Raw genomic sequence first — 16034 nt, forward strand, 5'->3', positions numbered from 1 at the left:
CACTAGGCAGTGGCATGGGATGAGACAGATTCAATACCAAAAGGAGTATAACATATTAACCCAGGTAAAAATAAAAGTACCTAAAATAACTATATCCTACCTACTTTCCTTCACATAGTTTAGCTTTGACCGTTCAAGGTAATGGAAACATTCCTTTACTCATTAAAAGTATTAATTCACTTTTTCCCAAAAAATAAATAACAATCTCACTTATAAACTGCTATATAGGCAGAGTTCTGGTATGGCACCAGAAGAAGAAAAGTTAGCTGTAGTTTGACCTTAACAATTCTCGAAGAAAAGTATACAATAGCACTAAAGTAAAAAAAAAAAAAAAAAAAAAAAGGCATTTACACTTTTTTCAACATAATTTCAATTCCCCCCCCCCAAAACGTGAGTTCTAGGTACGCAACTGATATACTACTTAGAAAATAGAATTCTGAAGAGATGCAAACAGTTGAGTTATCTTTTCCCTTCCTTCAAGTATATTGTGTCTCACAAAAAAAAAACTAATTTAATGATTCTAAGATCAGATGGGACATTTTAAGAAATGAGTCTGTGGTTTTCAGTAAGAGTTATCATTAAATGAAGAAAGCAAATTAATTAAGAGCTACATTGTTCCCTGAGAGAATAAATCTAGCTCAAAACAAAACAAATCTTAGGATCAGGCAAAGTGAGAGTTTTCTTAGATGTTTAAGGAACTGATCAAAGTAGTACACAAGTACAGAAAGTTGCTCAGCAAGAGTTCTTGGCTTGATGTGTTTCAGCTGTGATTCTTGGATTTGCATTAGAAGTTACCAATGTGTATGAATACCTGAAGGGAGGGTGCACAAAGGATGGAGCCAGGCTCTTTTCACTGGTGCTCAGTGTCAAGACCAGAGGCAATGGGCACAAACTGAAACACAGGAGGTTCCCTCTGAACATCAGGATGCACTTTTTCACTGTGAGGGTGACTGAGCACTGGCACAGGTTGCCCAGAGAGGTTTTGGAGTCTCCATCCTTGAAAATATTCAAAAGCCATTTGGACATGGTCCTGGGCAACTGGCTCTAGGTGGCCCTGCTTGAGCAGGGGGTTGGACCAGGTGACCTCCACAGGTCCCTGCCAACCTCAACCATTCTATCTTTCTCTAACTGCATAAGATAAATTGACTTTGATGCATAGATCCAGGAGTTCAGAAAATCAGTGGTGATGCATGTTTCTGCTATTGCTAGTGAGAGATATAATGTCTAATTAGATAATGAGAGGCTGAGAACTGTTAAATGTAAGAATACTGCAGCATCCTTTACTTCCGAGCAGTACCTGAATAAAGTCCATCAAATTCAAACCAAAGTTAGGCCTGCGGATGCAGAGTTCTAGTCCAATGAAGCTGTTTCAGACTTGTACTTCAATGGTTTCTTCTTTAAAACACTCCAGCTTTGCTACATATCACTTAACAAAGTCTCTAGGACTGGATCTTTTTTTAAGAGACCAAGCACAATGCTTAAAATGGACTGGTTAGAGTGACAATGACATGCAGGCACCATTATTCTTAACACTGAAAAAGCAACTATCCTATTCATCCAGTCACAGACAGAAAAACCTGTCTCAAGAAATATCTTCTTTGAAGCTACTCATGATATTTTCTTCAGGCAGAAGTAAGTGAGCAACTATCTGAGAGAAATGGAAAACCATGTAGGAAATTCCAGAGCTGAACCAGGTGCATAAGCTTCAAAATGAGCTCAAAGTAAAAGAATTGCCACCTGTACTAATGAATGACTCCTAATCACTAAAACAGTTTTGAAGGCCATTTAACGTTCAAAATGCCCATAACTCAGCTATTACATTCCTTTTCAGTTAAGAGACTGCTTTAGTTTTACCTCTTACTACTGTCATCAAAAGTCTTAAGTATTATGCAGTACACAAGGCTCAAGTTAGGGAACAGACTCAGAAAGGAGTACTTTTTGCCTTTAAGGATGATTTTTCTTAATATTTTTCAACAGAATCAGAATCTGAATTACTGACGCCAAACGTCTTGTAACACATATGGTCGAATAGTTATAAAATCACTTTAGAAAGAGTTCAAGAACAAAAAGCATACCTGTACCTATCTACTCATTTCTAAATTTTATGTAAACGTTACCGAATAGAGGTATCGTTGGTTAAATTGTTGCATAGCTCCCTGCAGTTGATTCCGTTGAGATTGCCATTGCTCAAAGTTCCTGACCGATTCCATTGTTGGTCGCTGCCACGTTGTTGTTCTGGTGTTGTGGTCCACATAGTAAACTCTCCCACGATCATCAACTCTTCTTTCCCACCTTTCAAGAAACACAAATGTTAACAGCTAAATTTTTCAGTAATACATAGTACATAACTAATTTTCTCCTTATGTTAAATTCCTAGACAGTACTTGAATTAAGTACTGGAATCACAGGCATGATTTTAATTTCTAAAGTACACAAAAGTACTCCCCAACTTTATTGTTAGAAGGACAACCACATTGAGCAAACATAGACTTCAAGCAATAGAATGCTCAGCTCTCTGTCACCTCATTTTTTAACTTTGTAAATTCCTGTGACCATAAGCAATGCTGGCAGTTTCACAGAAAACACTTTGCCTGGAAATCTGAGGTTTGGAACAAGTGGTGCCACCTAAACAAAGGTGGTCAAATGTGCATCATTTAATGCTTAAGTTTTAAAGAAAGAACAAAATAATTTAGTAGCTGTATTTGAACAAGTGATCAGAAAATGCAACATATGCAGTACCAACACACCTATAACAATAGCTGCAATCAATATAATTCTAAATTAATTGAAAGCTAGAATCTCTTAATATATGACTTATAATACAGTTTCGATGAGCTGCTTATAAAAGCCAGTATTTTTCCTGCACCAAACAAACAAACAAATAGTACCTTTATCATATTTAAATCAAAAAAAGTCTACATTACCCAGGAGGTAAGGGCTGTGGTCTCTCCCATGTTGTAGTTCGTGTGTTGTGATCAACATAATAGGTTCTACCATGAGGATCCTTTCTTTGCTCCCACCTTCAAGACAAAGACTTTCATGTAAGTCAAGGTGAAAATGCTTCCTTAGGACCTATTTCGCACTAAGCCAAAAAAGTACCTTGGTATTGAATGAAAATGCTATGATTCAAAACTCATTCTAAAACACCGAAGAAAACTCACACTAGAATACATATCAGTTACTTCCTACTTGAACTGATATCACTATAAATACTTCTTTAAGGGACTTGGTGCATAAAATGAGGATACACCAATATTCACAAGCATTTTCAACTTCTATTCAAGATACCTGAAACCAAAGTCAATTATCTGGCTTGGATGCTAAAATAACCTCATTCAAAAAGTGCTTAGAGATGCATTCTTTGCACTTCTAAGTACATGTGTCTCTCAAAAAAAGAGGGAGTTTATATTTTGAAGCACTGTTCCCTATATCCAACAAACAACAGGATCTTTCAGAATGAACCTGAAATATGTTCTTTCAGATGGTTTTCCTGTGTTTCTATTTCCTATCTTGGTAAATTCTCTATCTGATATCCCTGGGAGTTATTTCTTCAGTTTTAGTTGCAAAACAAACTTACATTGACGATGGAAAGAGGACCAAACATTATAAACAACTGACATTTCATGCTGCTGAGAACTGCAATAATGCAATAAAAGTATTTATAAACGGGAGACGAAACCAGGATAAATATTGGACAAAAAGCTGAAGCCCTTGCCTGCATTAGATATATGTTTGTTTTTCTTATATACATAATTAATTAGCTCCTAAAAACGCAGGCAGAATACCTTGCCTGCTACGCACAGGATTTGATGTGCACTTCCTCACTATTACAGAGTATCCTATAAAACTCCTACAAAATGTTTTCTGCAGTTCAAGAGGTTAAGTGCCAAGATTACAAGAAGAGAGAAGCAGCAGCATGACAGAGAGTTACTAGGGCTAAACATAATGGAAACTCAACTAGATTGGGGCTGGGGGGAGGAGGGGCACGGCCGGGGAACCACTAAAAAGCCCCCACAGAAATGTGATCAGGGAGGAATGATGAAGAAATGCATTTGGCCATAGTGTGCACTATGCCTGGAACTCATGACCCTGTCCTCAATGGGAAAGCATGTAACTAATTAAAAAAAAGAGTGTGGAGGGTGGACGACCACAGGAATTCCCACTTATAAAGAGCTTCCATTGTCAAAGCATCTGAAAATTAAAAACTTTGTAACTCTTCCCCAACAACATATACACAATATTTTTATCTTTTTAGATGCTTGTTTTCCTGTATATCCAACTGCAGAAACTCAAGTGAAGTGTCACTAATAACTTACTGAACCTCCTTCAGAGGGAGCAGGTACAAGACAGGCTCTCTGAAAGATCAGCTACAATGACACAAGGTATATACACTTTGGGTTAAGAAACAATTTCTGTCTTCAGAAAATGCTAAAATAGTTAATATTTAGAATATCACAGAAATGTCAGTATTTCCAATTAGTTACTGAAGACACCTTTTCACCCAAACATGAAAGCATCTATAAAAAAATTTTAAGATCAATATATATATTTAAGCATGTACTATATTTTCATTTAATGTCTAAGCACATCTTTAATTTTGCATTTAAGGTTTAGGACTATAGAATTAGTTTCTAACAGTCTAGTAGAATCAAAAGTTTCTAGCTATTCTGAGCACATACACTTGAAATCTGTATTTTTATCTATAACATTATTGATCTCATTGTTACACAGCAAGCACCTACACGTATTACTAGGCTATTTTATTAATTTTCACTTCTCTGTATTTTGGTCCCTACTACATTCTCATAGTTTAAGAACCAATGGAGTAACAAATTATGACCCAAATAAGTTTCAATATACCAAATGAAAAATCTTCATGTCCATAATGCCCAAGTTTGTCTATTTAGATCACAGTACTGTCTCAGCAAATCAGTTCTCAGTTGTTACTTTCTGGGACAAGAATTACTAGCCAGTTATAGCAGCAGTACAAACTTCATTTAGATCAAATAACCCCGTCTCAGCCAACTGACTTGCATTTGGCAGTCCCAGTACAGAATTAAATTTCTGTGTCTTTATATGCACATTCAGACAAAACACAATTATAGCATTAAAATCAAGCCCACATACCCTGGTGGCAAAGGTTCTGTACTGGCATTACCAGGCTGCTGTCTTACAGGTTCTGCAGATGCACTTGAGGTGGAGGAAGATTCCCGTGGTTTTGCTGCATCTGCTGCTACACTGTTTCTAGCATTAGGCTGAGCACAGTCTGTTGCAGCTGCAGGTTCTAGTCCAGCAGAGACAACAGGTAACGAAGTGTGGCTTTCAGAACAACCAGTTGCTTCTGTTGTTGACTGAGGTTCTGCTGTAGTGTTAGTGCAATCTGAAGAGGTGGGAGCTTCGGCTGAACCTACTGGAGCCTCAGAGACAGAAGAATTACCAGCTTCTGGTGCAGAGGCAGATGACTCACCATTAACTGAGAAATGGGAAATAAGAAGATTTGTGTATCAGAATCTGATGAGATTTACTTTTCAAATGACCAACTTTTGGAGTAAATGACACAGAAGGAATACGTTTAAGTCACACCTATATGCCATAAGCAGCATTTTTATCTAAGATGACAAAAAGTCACAATGCACCTGCCTCAGTTAAAGCTGTAATTAAAACTTACAGTCTGAAAGCCATTCTCTATACTTCCCTGCTGAGGTTATTTCTTAGTTTCTGCATATCTTGGTCAACTCAACATTACACCTTACTCTTTAGATTAGCAAAAGGTACCCATCTGCTTCCCAGAAAACAGTACTGCTTTCTTTGCTTTGAAACTTTGAACTTATATCAACTTCAGAAAAGAATCTTGGTTAGTATGACATGAAAGAAAAATATTAAGAGATAAATAACTTTATGAAATTTGAAAAACTAAGAGGGAGTTCTTACAGATGATTTTTTTTTTCCTTTTTCAGAGTTGAGGTGCAGAACCCTACAATTAAGCAAAAACCACCTGTGTGTGACTTGAAAAAAAAATCCCCCTCCAAAAGCAAGATTAAAATATAAAAATTACTATTTGGCTAATGTAACTTACGTAGCTCAATGACTGAAGAAAATAATTTTAGAATCACAAAGTAAATCAATTTCTGTCTTTTAAAGAACAATACAAATGTCATCCAACTCAAGCACGCATAATCTCATAAAAGGTTTAAAGCGGGCATGGATTTAGCAGGAAAAGGGAGCTAAGCAGCTTATTACTCCCAAGCCCACTTGGCCAACACTACATCAATACCAATCATCTGCAGAGCTTAACAGAACAGTATCTCAGCACAAGATCTTGCCTTAGACAAGCGAAATCAGGTATACGGCAGCCCACAGGACCCCCACTGAAAGTCAAGGCCCTATAAAAGCAGTGAAACACTACTCACAGCCTTCATTTTCTGCACCACTAATCAACACCAGACAGTGACAATTCTATTTAAACTCATCAGTTTGTACCTCTTCTAGAGTTGGAACTATTTTTCTACAAGACTAAATACAATATGCAACGTAGACTTCAAATAATTTTCTATCTAACAGCATTTTCTTTCTAACTGTCAGCTTACAATTCTAAGGACTGAGGCCAATACAATGGCTCTATACTCATAACCTTATTGATACAGATTTGCAAAATATAACCCTAGACTACTGCCCATAAAATCCTGTTCCATCATTTTAAAGAGGTCATTTACTTTAATTCTGTATAACATTCTTACAAATAAAAAAATAGCTAGATTCTACTTATTACTTGCAATATGTATACAATGTCAGCAATTTCTTGCTTTCCCAGATGGTCAGAAAAGCAGGTCAAAGAACTACAAACAACAAAACTGTCATCAGCAATGTATTTAAATTAGCGAGTCAGTTTCTTTAAGGAATTATCACTGGGCCGTAAATATTTTCTTGATATGCATAATGATAAGTACGATTTTACAGGCAGCAGCAGATTTGTAAGATGTCTAAAGGCATCGCTTTTTGAACACAATTATTCCAGGGTAATACATCACTACTTCCAGCTCACACAAAACACGTTAAGTACATTAAGACATGTCATGACTTTATATTATTTCAAGCAAATGTAAAGCATGACAGTAAAAAAAAAAATCATAACTACAGACAAACCGATCAAGTTTCTTCAAACTTCTGCTTTAACTAGCAACATTTTTACTTAAATAGGAAAAAAGCCAACTGAAATTTCAGCTTTCATTAAAAAAAAGCCACTCAATTCATCCACATGAAAGAGTGAATGGGATTACATAACAGAGTTAGAAGCAAAATAACTGACAAATCATCAGCTCTTTCAGTAAACTGATCTCCAAAACAGATCTATAAAATATTACATCAGCTGATTACCTCACCAATTAGATCTAAAACAGCAATTCTGGCAAGATCACATGAAATTACAATCCTGCTAAGCACAACAGTGAGGGAAAAAAAAAAAAGTCTGTCATCAACAAATGCTGGAGACCTGTTTTATGCCTTCCCTTAAAAAAAGTCTCCACCAACTGGTACAGTAGTTGAAAACTGTTGTATCAGTGCCTCAGTGTAAGCTCAGTGATGATTTCATCAATAGTACTATTTGCACAAATCAATTATTTTTGCAATTACCCTAGCCTAATACAGATTTCAAATGGATCTCTGCTGTTGAAGAAAAAGCGAGCAATGCCTATATAATATATATGCCCTCTGGCCTTCAAGTGAAAAGAGAAGGTAATCAAATTCAAGTTCTCCAGATAGAGAAAAGCTTCAGAGAAGGCCTAATTTAATCATTACCTTTTAAAGTTCATAATTGTTTCTGCTATCTTCCCACCATAGCTACATTTCCCACTCTTTGGACAGTCTGACAGTCTCTGTTCTACTGTTTATTAACAGCTTGCCTATTTCTATTTAAGGTTATCTTTTTCCTCTGCTATCACTGTAATCTCTTTCAAGCAGCTGAGAAAAGGCAGAAAGTGCTTAGAAAGCACAGTCTTTATTAGATGCAAAGTTTTGCCAGAGGAACAAAAATAAAAAAAGTCTTCCTTTTCCCTCGTTTTACTGTACTGACTGTTAGTTGTAGTCATAATCAAAGTTTTTGCATTTAAGAGAAAAACAAAATTTAGTATTTGCCATATCTGTTTTGAAACAACGGAAGGCAAGGAGAGTCTGCAACACATCTCAACTCAAAGCACAGTAGTTCCCTGACAGCACTAAAAATCAGATTTATCTAATGGCAAAAGAAACTTAACTATAGTTACTCAAATGAATTGTGAAAGAAATCTGAGTTTTCCTGCAGACCATCAGTAATATGGTTTAGTCATCTGGGACAGAGAAATGGAAGTTTTGGATGCTTTACATCTTTCTTCATCAGAGAAGAGAACTGATGGGAAAGTATGAAAACTAGTACATTTAAGAATGGATCTACTCCAGAAACATTCATAGAAGTGGACATGCAAGATTATAAATCCAAGCCCAGAAACATCCTTTCAGTATTTTTGAAATCTAACAAAAAATATATCGAAAAAGTGGCTCAACTTCAGATACATTTGAACCAGATAAAAAAGCCTTATGGAACATGTTCTCATAACTCTCCCATTCTTACCAGTGCTGTTGGCAGGCTGAGCTGCAAGTGGTTTTGGTACTGGTGTATTTTTGGGTCTGGCTGCAACATGAGTAGGAGATGGTGTGCTGTCTCCATTAACAGCTTCTATACAGAATGTATTCTGTACTACAGAGTTGGAAGGTACTTGATTGTCTATTCCGTTAGAAATGTCACAAGCAGATCTTGGCAAAAATAAAAGATCATTTTAGGTTACAACAAACAACATGTTAAGCAGTTATGCAACTAAACCAAATTCTACACTAAATCACGCTAAAGAGACAAATAAAGAAACAGACCTAAATTCACAACAGTTTTCAACACAATGTTTGCAGCCTGGATGACAGTCAAGCGCAAGACCAAAACAATTAAGGAACAAAAGGCAAATTTTGGTTTTGAGGATTTCAGATACTTAAAACAGGTAAGATTTTCCATTTCCACTTCATCTTTTACTTGTAATGACGCATTAGCATTGAGTCGGGTAGACTGATGTGCCTGCCACATCTTCCAGAACTGCCTTAGGGACCCTTCCAAAGTGCAGCTATGAGCAGGAAACCTTTTTCTCTCATTAAGAAAGTGGAACAATTGGTTTTGTTTGTCATATCTCCAAGAATTATTCTAGTCATAACATAAGAATGTAACAACACTCTCCCCCAATAAAAGGAAAATAAGATGAGCTTCTCTATGCATAGGCAGGACGGGACATTGCGAGGACAGATACACACAGGCAGCTCTGTGTTTACAAGGCCACACAGAAATAAATGTAGTGTAAGGGCTTGTGAATGGAAAGTCTTGTTCAATTACACTGTTTTCACTTAAATCTATCCCAAAATGCTTAAAGCCACCCACCAGAGACACATATTGTGAAAATTAATTTCAATGCCAACTCCCCATCTTCTCAAGGAGCAGAGGCTAAAAATTAAGAGGTTAAACAGATGACAAAAAACCGTGAGAATTGTTAGAAGTCCCCCTTTGCAGAGTAAGAAAAGAAGCAGCAGCATTTCAATGCTAACTTACCCAACTCCAAATGAGTAGTATAAACAGAGAATTAAAGTATTATTCCTTTTCAATTCTAGACTACAAAACCAATTTGCTTACTAAAGACATGTATGGAAGCTACCTTAAAACTTGTCTTCATCTCAATTTCAAAACTGTAAATCAAAACTACTGGATAGTTGTATGGAAAACTGCTGTAATAGAAATATCAACATCAAGAGCAGAATCCTAGTAAAAGCCACACCTCAGCAACAATAGCTGAATTAAAACAAATGATTGTGACAACTGTTTCAAAATGGTATGCAGATGTGTTTCCAATAACTTTTAACAGTCCCAAACCTTTCTAATGAAAACTAAGGAGAAGCAACTTTTTATTGTCACTCCCTCATACTGGGCACCCATGGGGGAACAAACATCCACATATTCAAAAAAAGAATCAAGTTGAGCATACAAGGACAAATACGTCCCTGTCACTCAAATGCATAGCAACTGTATGTTTTTTCACTCCAGCGTGTGTAAAGAACTTAAATGGAAACGGGTTCACTGCCAGGTAACTGAGCAGGCCAGTAACACTAAATTAATCTGAATGTTGACCTATTTGACTCACTAGTGGTGAGGGGGCAAAAAACCTACTCCTACTTCTCTCCAGGCAGTCCTTGAGCTGGTATAAAAATAGAGAAGCCAAAAATGAAGCTCTAAATTGATCCCAAAGCCTTTTTCTTGCCACTTCAGGTTGAAGCAGGCAAAACCTTTGCCTCAGTGTTCTGAATACTGCTTCCTAAACTCAATACAAGTCTCTTAAATTCCTGATCACGACCTTAAAAAGGAACTGGGTGAGGGGGAAGTAATTTAGGCTTTTTTCCTTCTTCCTTCCGTTCAGATGGTACACTGCAACAAGTTGGTAGAGATGAATAGAAAAGGTTCTTAATCAGCAGAAAAAAACAAACCGAATAAGTACACAAAACCCACACTGAACCACTGCTTCCCTAATCTCTGCTGCAGCATTTAGTAGACTTCCAAGCAGTTGAATTTTTATGTTCAGAGGGCTACACATCCAAAAGGCAATGATAAAGTAGTGGACAGCTGACTCTTACCAGCACAGGAAGAGCAGAGTTATAAATTTAATTCTTCTCAAGCTAAATTATGTAATTATCATACAGGTAATGTTTCTAAAGCCTGTGGTAACATAATTTAGGCCTTGACAGTTAAAATCTATCCCCTTCAAAAAAATTAAAAAAAAAAACAAAAACAAAACAACAAAGCACAAACAACCCAAACATTTCAACTGATAAATTTGCTAATATACTTTACACAGCATAAAACACAAAAATAAATTCCAACCTGGATGTACTTCTTGCTGAAGCATCTCTGCTGTCATGCACAGCCTCGCCATTTTGCTGAACTTCTACTGAACAGTAAGAAACAAATTCAACAGAAATATTCTATCTGTTTGAAATCTTAATGAAAATATTACCATCTGATTTAATTATTTTAACTTACTGGTTGCTGATGAACCGAGATTTGTAAGAGATTCTTGTTCAATAACCAAACCATCTAGCACAACTGTCAGTTCACCTGTTTGCACCATGCCACTCTTGTTTTCCAGAGAGAGTTTCAACTGTTCTTTCACCTTCTCCACTAAAAATGGAGTTGGGGTGGGTAGAGGGAGAGAAGGAGAGAAGGGGTAAAGGAAAGATTAAATTCTAAACAACATTAAAAGAGACTTTCAGCACAAAAATGCGATACACGTATTTAGTTGTACAAAACTGAACATGAGAGAGATTCAGATGATTCAAATCAACATAGAAATCACTAAGGAGCTGTGTAAATTTACATCTGCTGTGGGTAAAAGCACAGTTTATTGTAAAAATAAACTGGTCATTTATATAGTGTATTCTATAGGTATGCTACAGGATCCACATAGTTTCAGTACTTAGTTGTTAATGATTTCCCGGGTTTGTTATTTCCACTAAGTGCTTTTGAAATTATGCACTACTTACATAACATGGGAAGGCTTAAAGTCAAACAACTTCTGAACTACACATCCAAATATTACGAGTCACAGGGAACCTCATTCTACGACCAGAGCTTATGTTCATTTCTCACATCACCTTCCAAAACTAATTCTAAGAGACCACTGAAAAGAACATCACTTTGAGGAAGAACTAAATGCAAAGACTGCATAGAGTCCTTCCTCATTTCTTAAAATTATTTCTAGTAAATCCTTCCATTTTCATACATCCCAACTCCAAGGATTAAACAGTAACAGAGAGGATACCTCAAGTAATCAAAAATTAAATCAGAAACTATTTTCATCAAAAGAAACTTTGAGATAATTGAGATATGCAAAAAAACGTGTACATGGTGCAGTAAAAGAATTCAACATGACTGATAATTAATGCACACGTTTGTAGAGAGACATATATAATCCAGAGGTAAAACATGCTGTGGAAGCCGTGTAATTCTCTCTAAATCAACTATTACTAGTACAGCAGTAAAAGCTACATGTCATAAATCCAAACATAGTCAGCTATGAGTTCACATTAATCAGGTTAAAATGGTTAAGGTCTTTAGTATTTGCGGTCTCAGATTAAAAGATTAATGTTTCAAAATATACCACTGTATTTCCCTCATATGATAGCATTCCAAGCTAAAGTTAAAGCTCGCTGTGCACTTCTATGCATTAAACTAGCATTGCCTTATTTTTTTCATTCTTCACATATACCATAAATGAATAATAAACGTGCAAACAGGGAAGGCTACCATAAGCTATTGCCAGATACTCCCAACCTGTTACTTTAAAGAGCAGGTTCAACAGTGTAGTTGGGCAGCACTTATTAGCAGACATTGCTATATTACAATGGATTTCAAAGTACTTCAAATTGCTGGAGCAAGCACAAAGCTCCCAAATCTGCAGAATTACTGATTTAGCAATTTGCATTTTGGAAAATGGTACTACCTGAAAGAAGAGAAAGAAGAAACTAGCCTACCACTGAGTTGTTAAATTAACATATTTATACATCATCATTTCTGCAAAGGGTGACTGGTTTAGCCTCTGCTATTTTAACAGGTTATCTCCTCAAACCAGATCAACAGGTGGCTGTATTCCAACTGAGCTGGCAAGAAAGCTGGAAGGGGTGTGGGAAGCAATTCAATACTGGTGGTGGTTAGCAGGAGAAAGTAACAGCACTAATCTAAAGTTTCTGCATTTACAGAACGGGTTCCGCTTTACATTTTCTTCAGTAAAGAGCCTTTCAAGTGCTGCATTTTAGATTAGGTATCAATAACTGAACAACTGAAGGATACCAACCCAATTATTCTACTACTGAACTATTGGATAATCCGGTGTGTGTCAAACTGCTGACTTGCCCAAATCAGAAACACTGCACATAAATTACTTTCGGTGCAATGTACAGCTAACTCAGTCAACCATTCCCTGAAAGAATTTGCCAAGTTGTTGGATCCTACGTCCCCTGGCTCTACAGTAATAAAATATTAACTATTTTGTTAGAAATAGTTAAAATATTAACTATTTTTTTTTGCTATCATTATTACAACCCAGTTTCTTCTGATACAGTTTTTTTTAATTTAAAACAGAAGCAATTTTTCTGCTTAACTATGGAATCTTGGGCAGAATCTTTATAATACTGCTGAAGAAACCCCACTTGATATTTTGCATTCTGTTTCAATTTTCTGTAGGAATCAGAAAAACGAAGCTTTATTTCGGCTCTCCCTTCCCCCCACCTCCTTAAACAGAGCTTTCAGGTTTGTATATCTAACTTGTGAAAAAGGTTAGAGATTGGTTTAGCTGGAATTCTACTGCCACTCTGGAGTGGAATTTAAAGTGTGGATTCACCATCTTCTTGTACTAATGAAAAAAAATTTAAAAAGCAAATTAGATAAAGAAGACCTGTTTTAATTCTATTAAAGACAATTAAAATTACAAGTTACATAGAACATAACAATCTCTAATGTACTAAAAGGAAGTTCTCAATTGTTTCATTAATCAGTGGTTCCTACTGCTCTCTGGGTAGCTAAATTATGAGGAAAAAATACCCAGCCTTTATATTAGCGATTCCAGAGAAGGAAAACATGAAAAATTACTTCGATGGCTTTTCTGAAAGTTTAGACTTTTTTTTTTTTTACCAAGTCTAAAACAGATCTTCTAGCAAATTAGTTATTAGTTTGCCACAAAACATTGTATTTAATCACTTCTGCTTTTACTTAATTTGTAGTAACACATACTCTAATGTTTGTTTCAAAATTATTATATCCCATTGTTACATTTAAATTGCTCTCGATAGCACAGACATCTCTAGAAGAGACAAGTAAAGACATCAACTGAAAGTCAGTTGTAATTACATGTATAGTTAGTAGTCTGGTTGCCAGTTTGATATATACATTAGTAATAATAATTCTACTTTACTCAAAATATCCTTCATGATAACTTACATTTTCTATTGTGTATTTCCAGAGCTTGTCTCAAGTCTACAGTGGCTCTTCCTAATAAAGCATCTGCTTTTAAAGTGTGATGGCTCCACACTCTAAATTCCAGCGTAGTCTGTGGAGTCACATTCCTGCATATAAAATACATTCTTTTAAAAAATATATACAGATTTTAAAGTATTTGTTCTTGTTATTAGGAATATTTGAACTTAATTCACTTTCTCATATTTATTGTATTTCTTGATACTAATTAACCAAAAGAAGTTTTTGTACTGCAAGGGGAAATTTTTAACTAAGAACTGCAAACACTATGATATTTATACTTAAGATCAAACTTAAAGTGCATTGCTACGATAGCATAAGGAATTTGAGGAGTATCAGAATAACCTGCACTAAGCTCAAATCTCAGTTATACAAAACATATCTTACTTTATTTATGAAAGACATATCTTCCTTATTCCTCACTATTCCAGAATCCTAACTAAAAACTCACATTATGAAATGTGGAGGAAAAGGTGGTAAGTGTATTTGTCTGTCACCAGAAAGAAAAATACTAAATATTTTAGAAAAAGGAAAAAGCAACCAATCAGCTACTTGCAAGCAGGAAGAACCCACTTAACAGGTGTCAGCTTGCCATGAAAGTGTTGATAAAACATTATTTGTGAATCCACAAATATATATAAAACCATAATGCATACTCACAGAAATCAGAGGGGTAAAAATCAAATGATGAAGCTAAAGTAAAAATTGGAGGGAAGCAGAAAGGTAAAGGACCCAATTACAGTAATATAATGATAACCTTTGGCAGTGATCTCTCCCCTGCTCAAGAAGGAAAACAGGAAGCTATGCTAGGTCCTGGAGAGTAAGTTTTGTAGTACAGGGTCTAGTACTGCAAGAGTGCTCCTGGCTGTGAAAAATGGAGTAAAATCACTGTACAGCAAAAAGTCAAAGGCCACATATCCATCAGTATTGGATACAGAAAGTTGTATCAGCATTGATGAAAACAATACTAAAAACAACCCCCACCCTCCTAACAACAGGGCTAGCTTTATAGTCACTTTAACATGTTGGACAATGTGGATCATTATTGCTGAAACCCATGAGCAAATACATTTCTGCATTTTGAATGGGCTGCCTTCGAATGGAAGTCTTACTAAAAGACCAGCTCAACAAAGAAAAGAAAAAAAAAAAAAACACCTACCCACAGAGAATATATTGCTGGTGCTCATGCAGACCCATAAAAGTGAGGGGAATTTGGTAAGCCAGAGAGTTCACTTATCCTCAAATAGACTGGGCAACTGAAGGAACAATACCATTCCAACAGCCAGAGAAAGAGGGGGCCAGAATACCTCATATATATATATATATAAGGGTAAGATCCAAAGTTAGTAGTACTCATGATGGAATGAGTCTGTTCGGCTGTACTGTGCATGCCAAATTACCTCATTTCTATCAGCTCACCAAATCCCGCCAAATCAAACCTGCCTCCTCAACAGAAACTCTGGTATCTGTGAATATACTGATAGCTCTGTACTTGTACTAGTAATAACTCCTGGAAGTCATCATCAGGTCCCAGACTATATTATTCTCTTTTGCAATATTGCAAAGGGCTAATGCACTCTACTAAACCTGAAACATTGAGAAATGAGGAATACCCTACTTGCTTCAGCCCAAGTCTGCAGTTAATAAGTAAGTGCTCCCAAGCAAACAGTTCCCCAAAGCTAAGTATGTTGTACCACTCCCCACTCTCCAGCACTCTTAGTTATAGGAACCTGGCATGGCTCCTACTACTAACAAAGCTGGCTATTGCACAAAAATAGGTCAGATGCTGTAAAATGTACTGGCCCATGCTCAATGCTACTTGATAGTAGCTATGCTGTTTCCAGACCCAAATCTGAAGCAGTACAATCTTGCTTGTATAATAATGCATTCTAGCCAATTGCACAGTGCAAGATTGCGAGCTCTTCACAGAGTCATACTCGGGTGTATCTAC

At 36.3% G+C, this 16034-nt stretch overlaps 1 protein-coding gene across 4 annotated transcripts in view; it reads right to left on the reverse strand.

Annotated features, from left to right (window-relative positions):
• WWP1 (WW domain containing E3 ubiquitin protein ligase 1) overlaps positions 1-16034 on the reverse strand; it is a 65625-nt gene that overhangs the window by 16782 nt on the left and 32809 nt on the right. For 2 of the 4 annotated variants that reach the window (XR_015703069.1, XM_087750294.1), the window contains exons 4-10: positions 14048-14172; positions 11096-11233; positions 10937-11003; positions 8603-8784; positions 5128-5473; positions 2925-3020; positions 2118-2292 (exon numbers count right to left, since the gene is read on the reverse strand). Coding sequence is in view for 3 of the 4 variants with exons in the window: in XM_087750294.1 (XP_087606420.1) it covers positions 2118-2292; positions 2925-3020; positions 5128-5473; positions 8603-8784; positions 10937-11003; positions 11096-11233; positions 14048-14172 (1129 nt within the window). In the remaining variant the exon portion in view is untranslated. The remainder of the gene's footprint in view (positions 1-2117; positions 2293-2924; positions 3021-5127; positions 5474-8602; positions 8785-10936; positions 11004-11095; positions 11234-14047; positions 14173-16034) is intronic. The other 2 variants (XM_087750299.1, XM_087750310.1) reach the window with 2 other exon arrangements.

This window comes from Nipponia nippon, unplaced genomic scaffold (assembly GCF_047370975.1).
Source record: "Nipponia nippon isolate SJK-2023a ecotype South Korea unplaced genomic scaffold, ASM4737097v1 scaffold_1, whole genome shotgun sequence".
NCBI lineage: Eukaryota > Metazoa > Chordata > Aves > Pelecaniformes > Threskiornithidae > Nipponia > Nipponia nippon.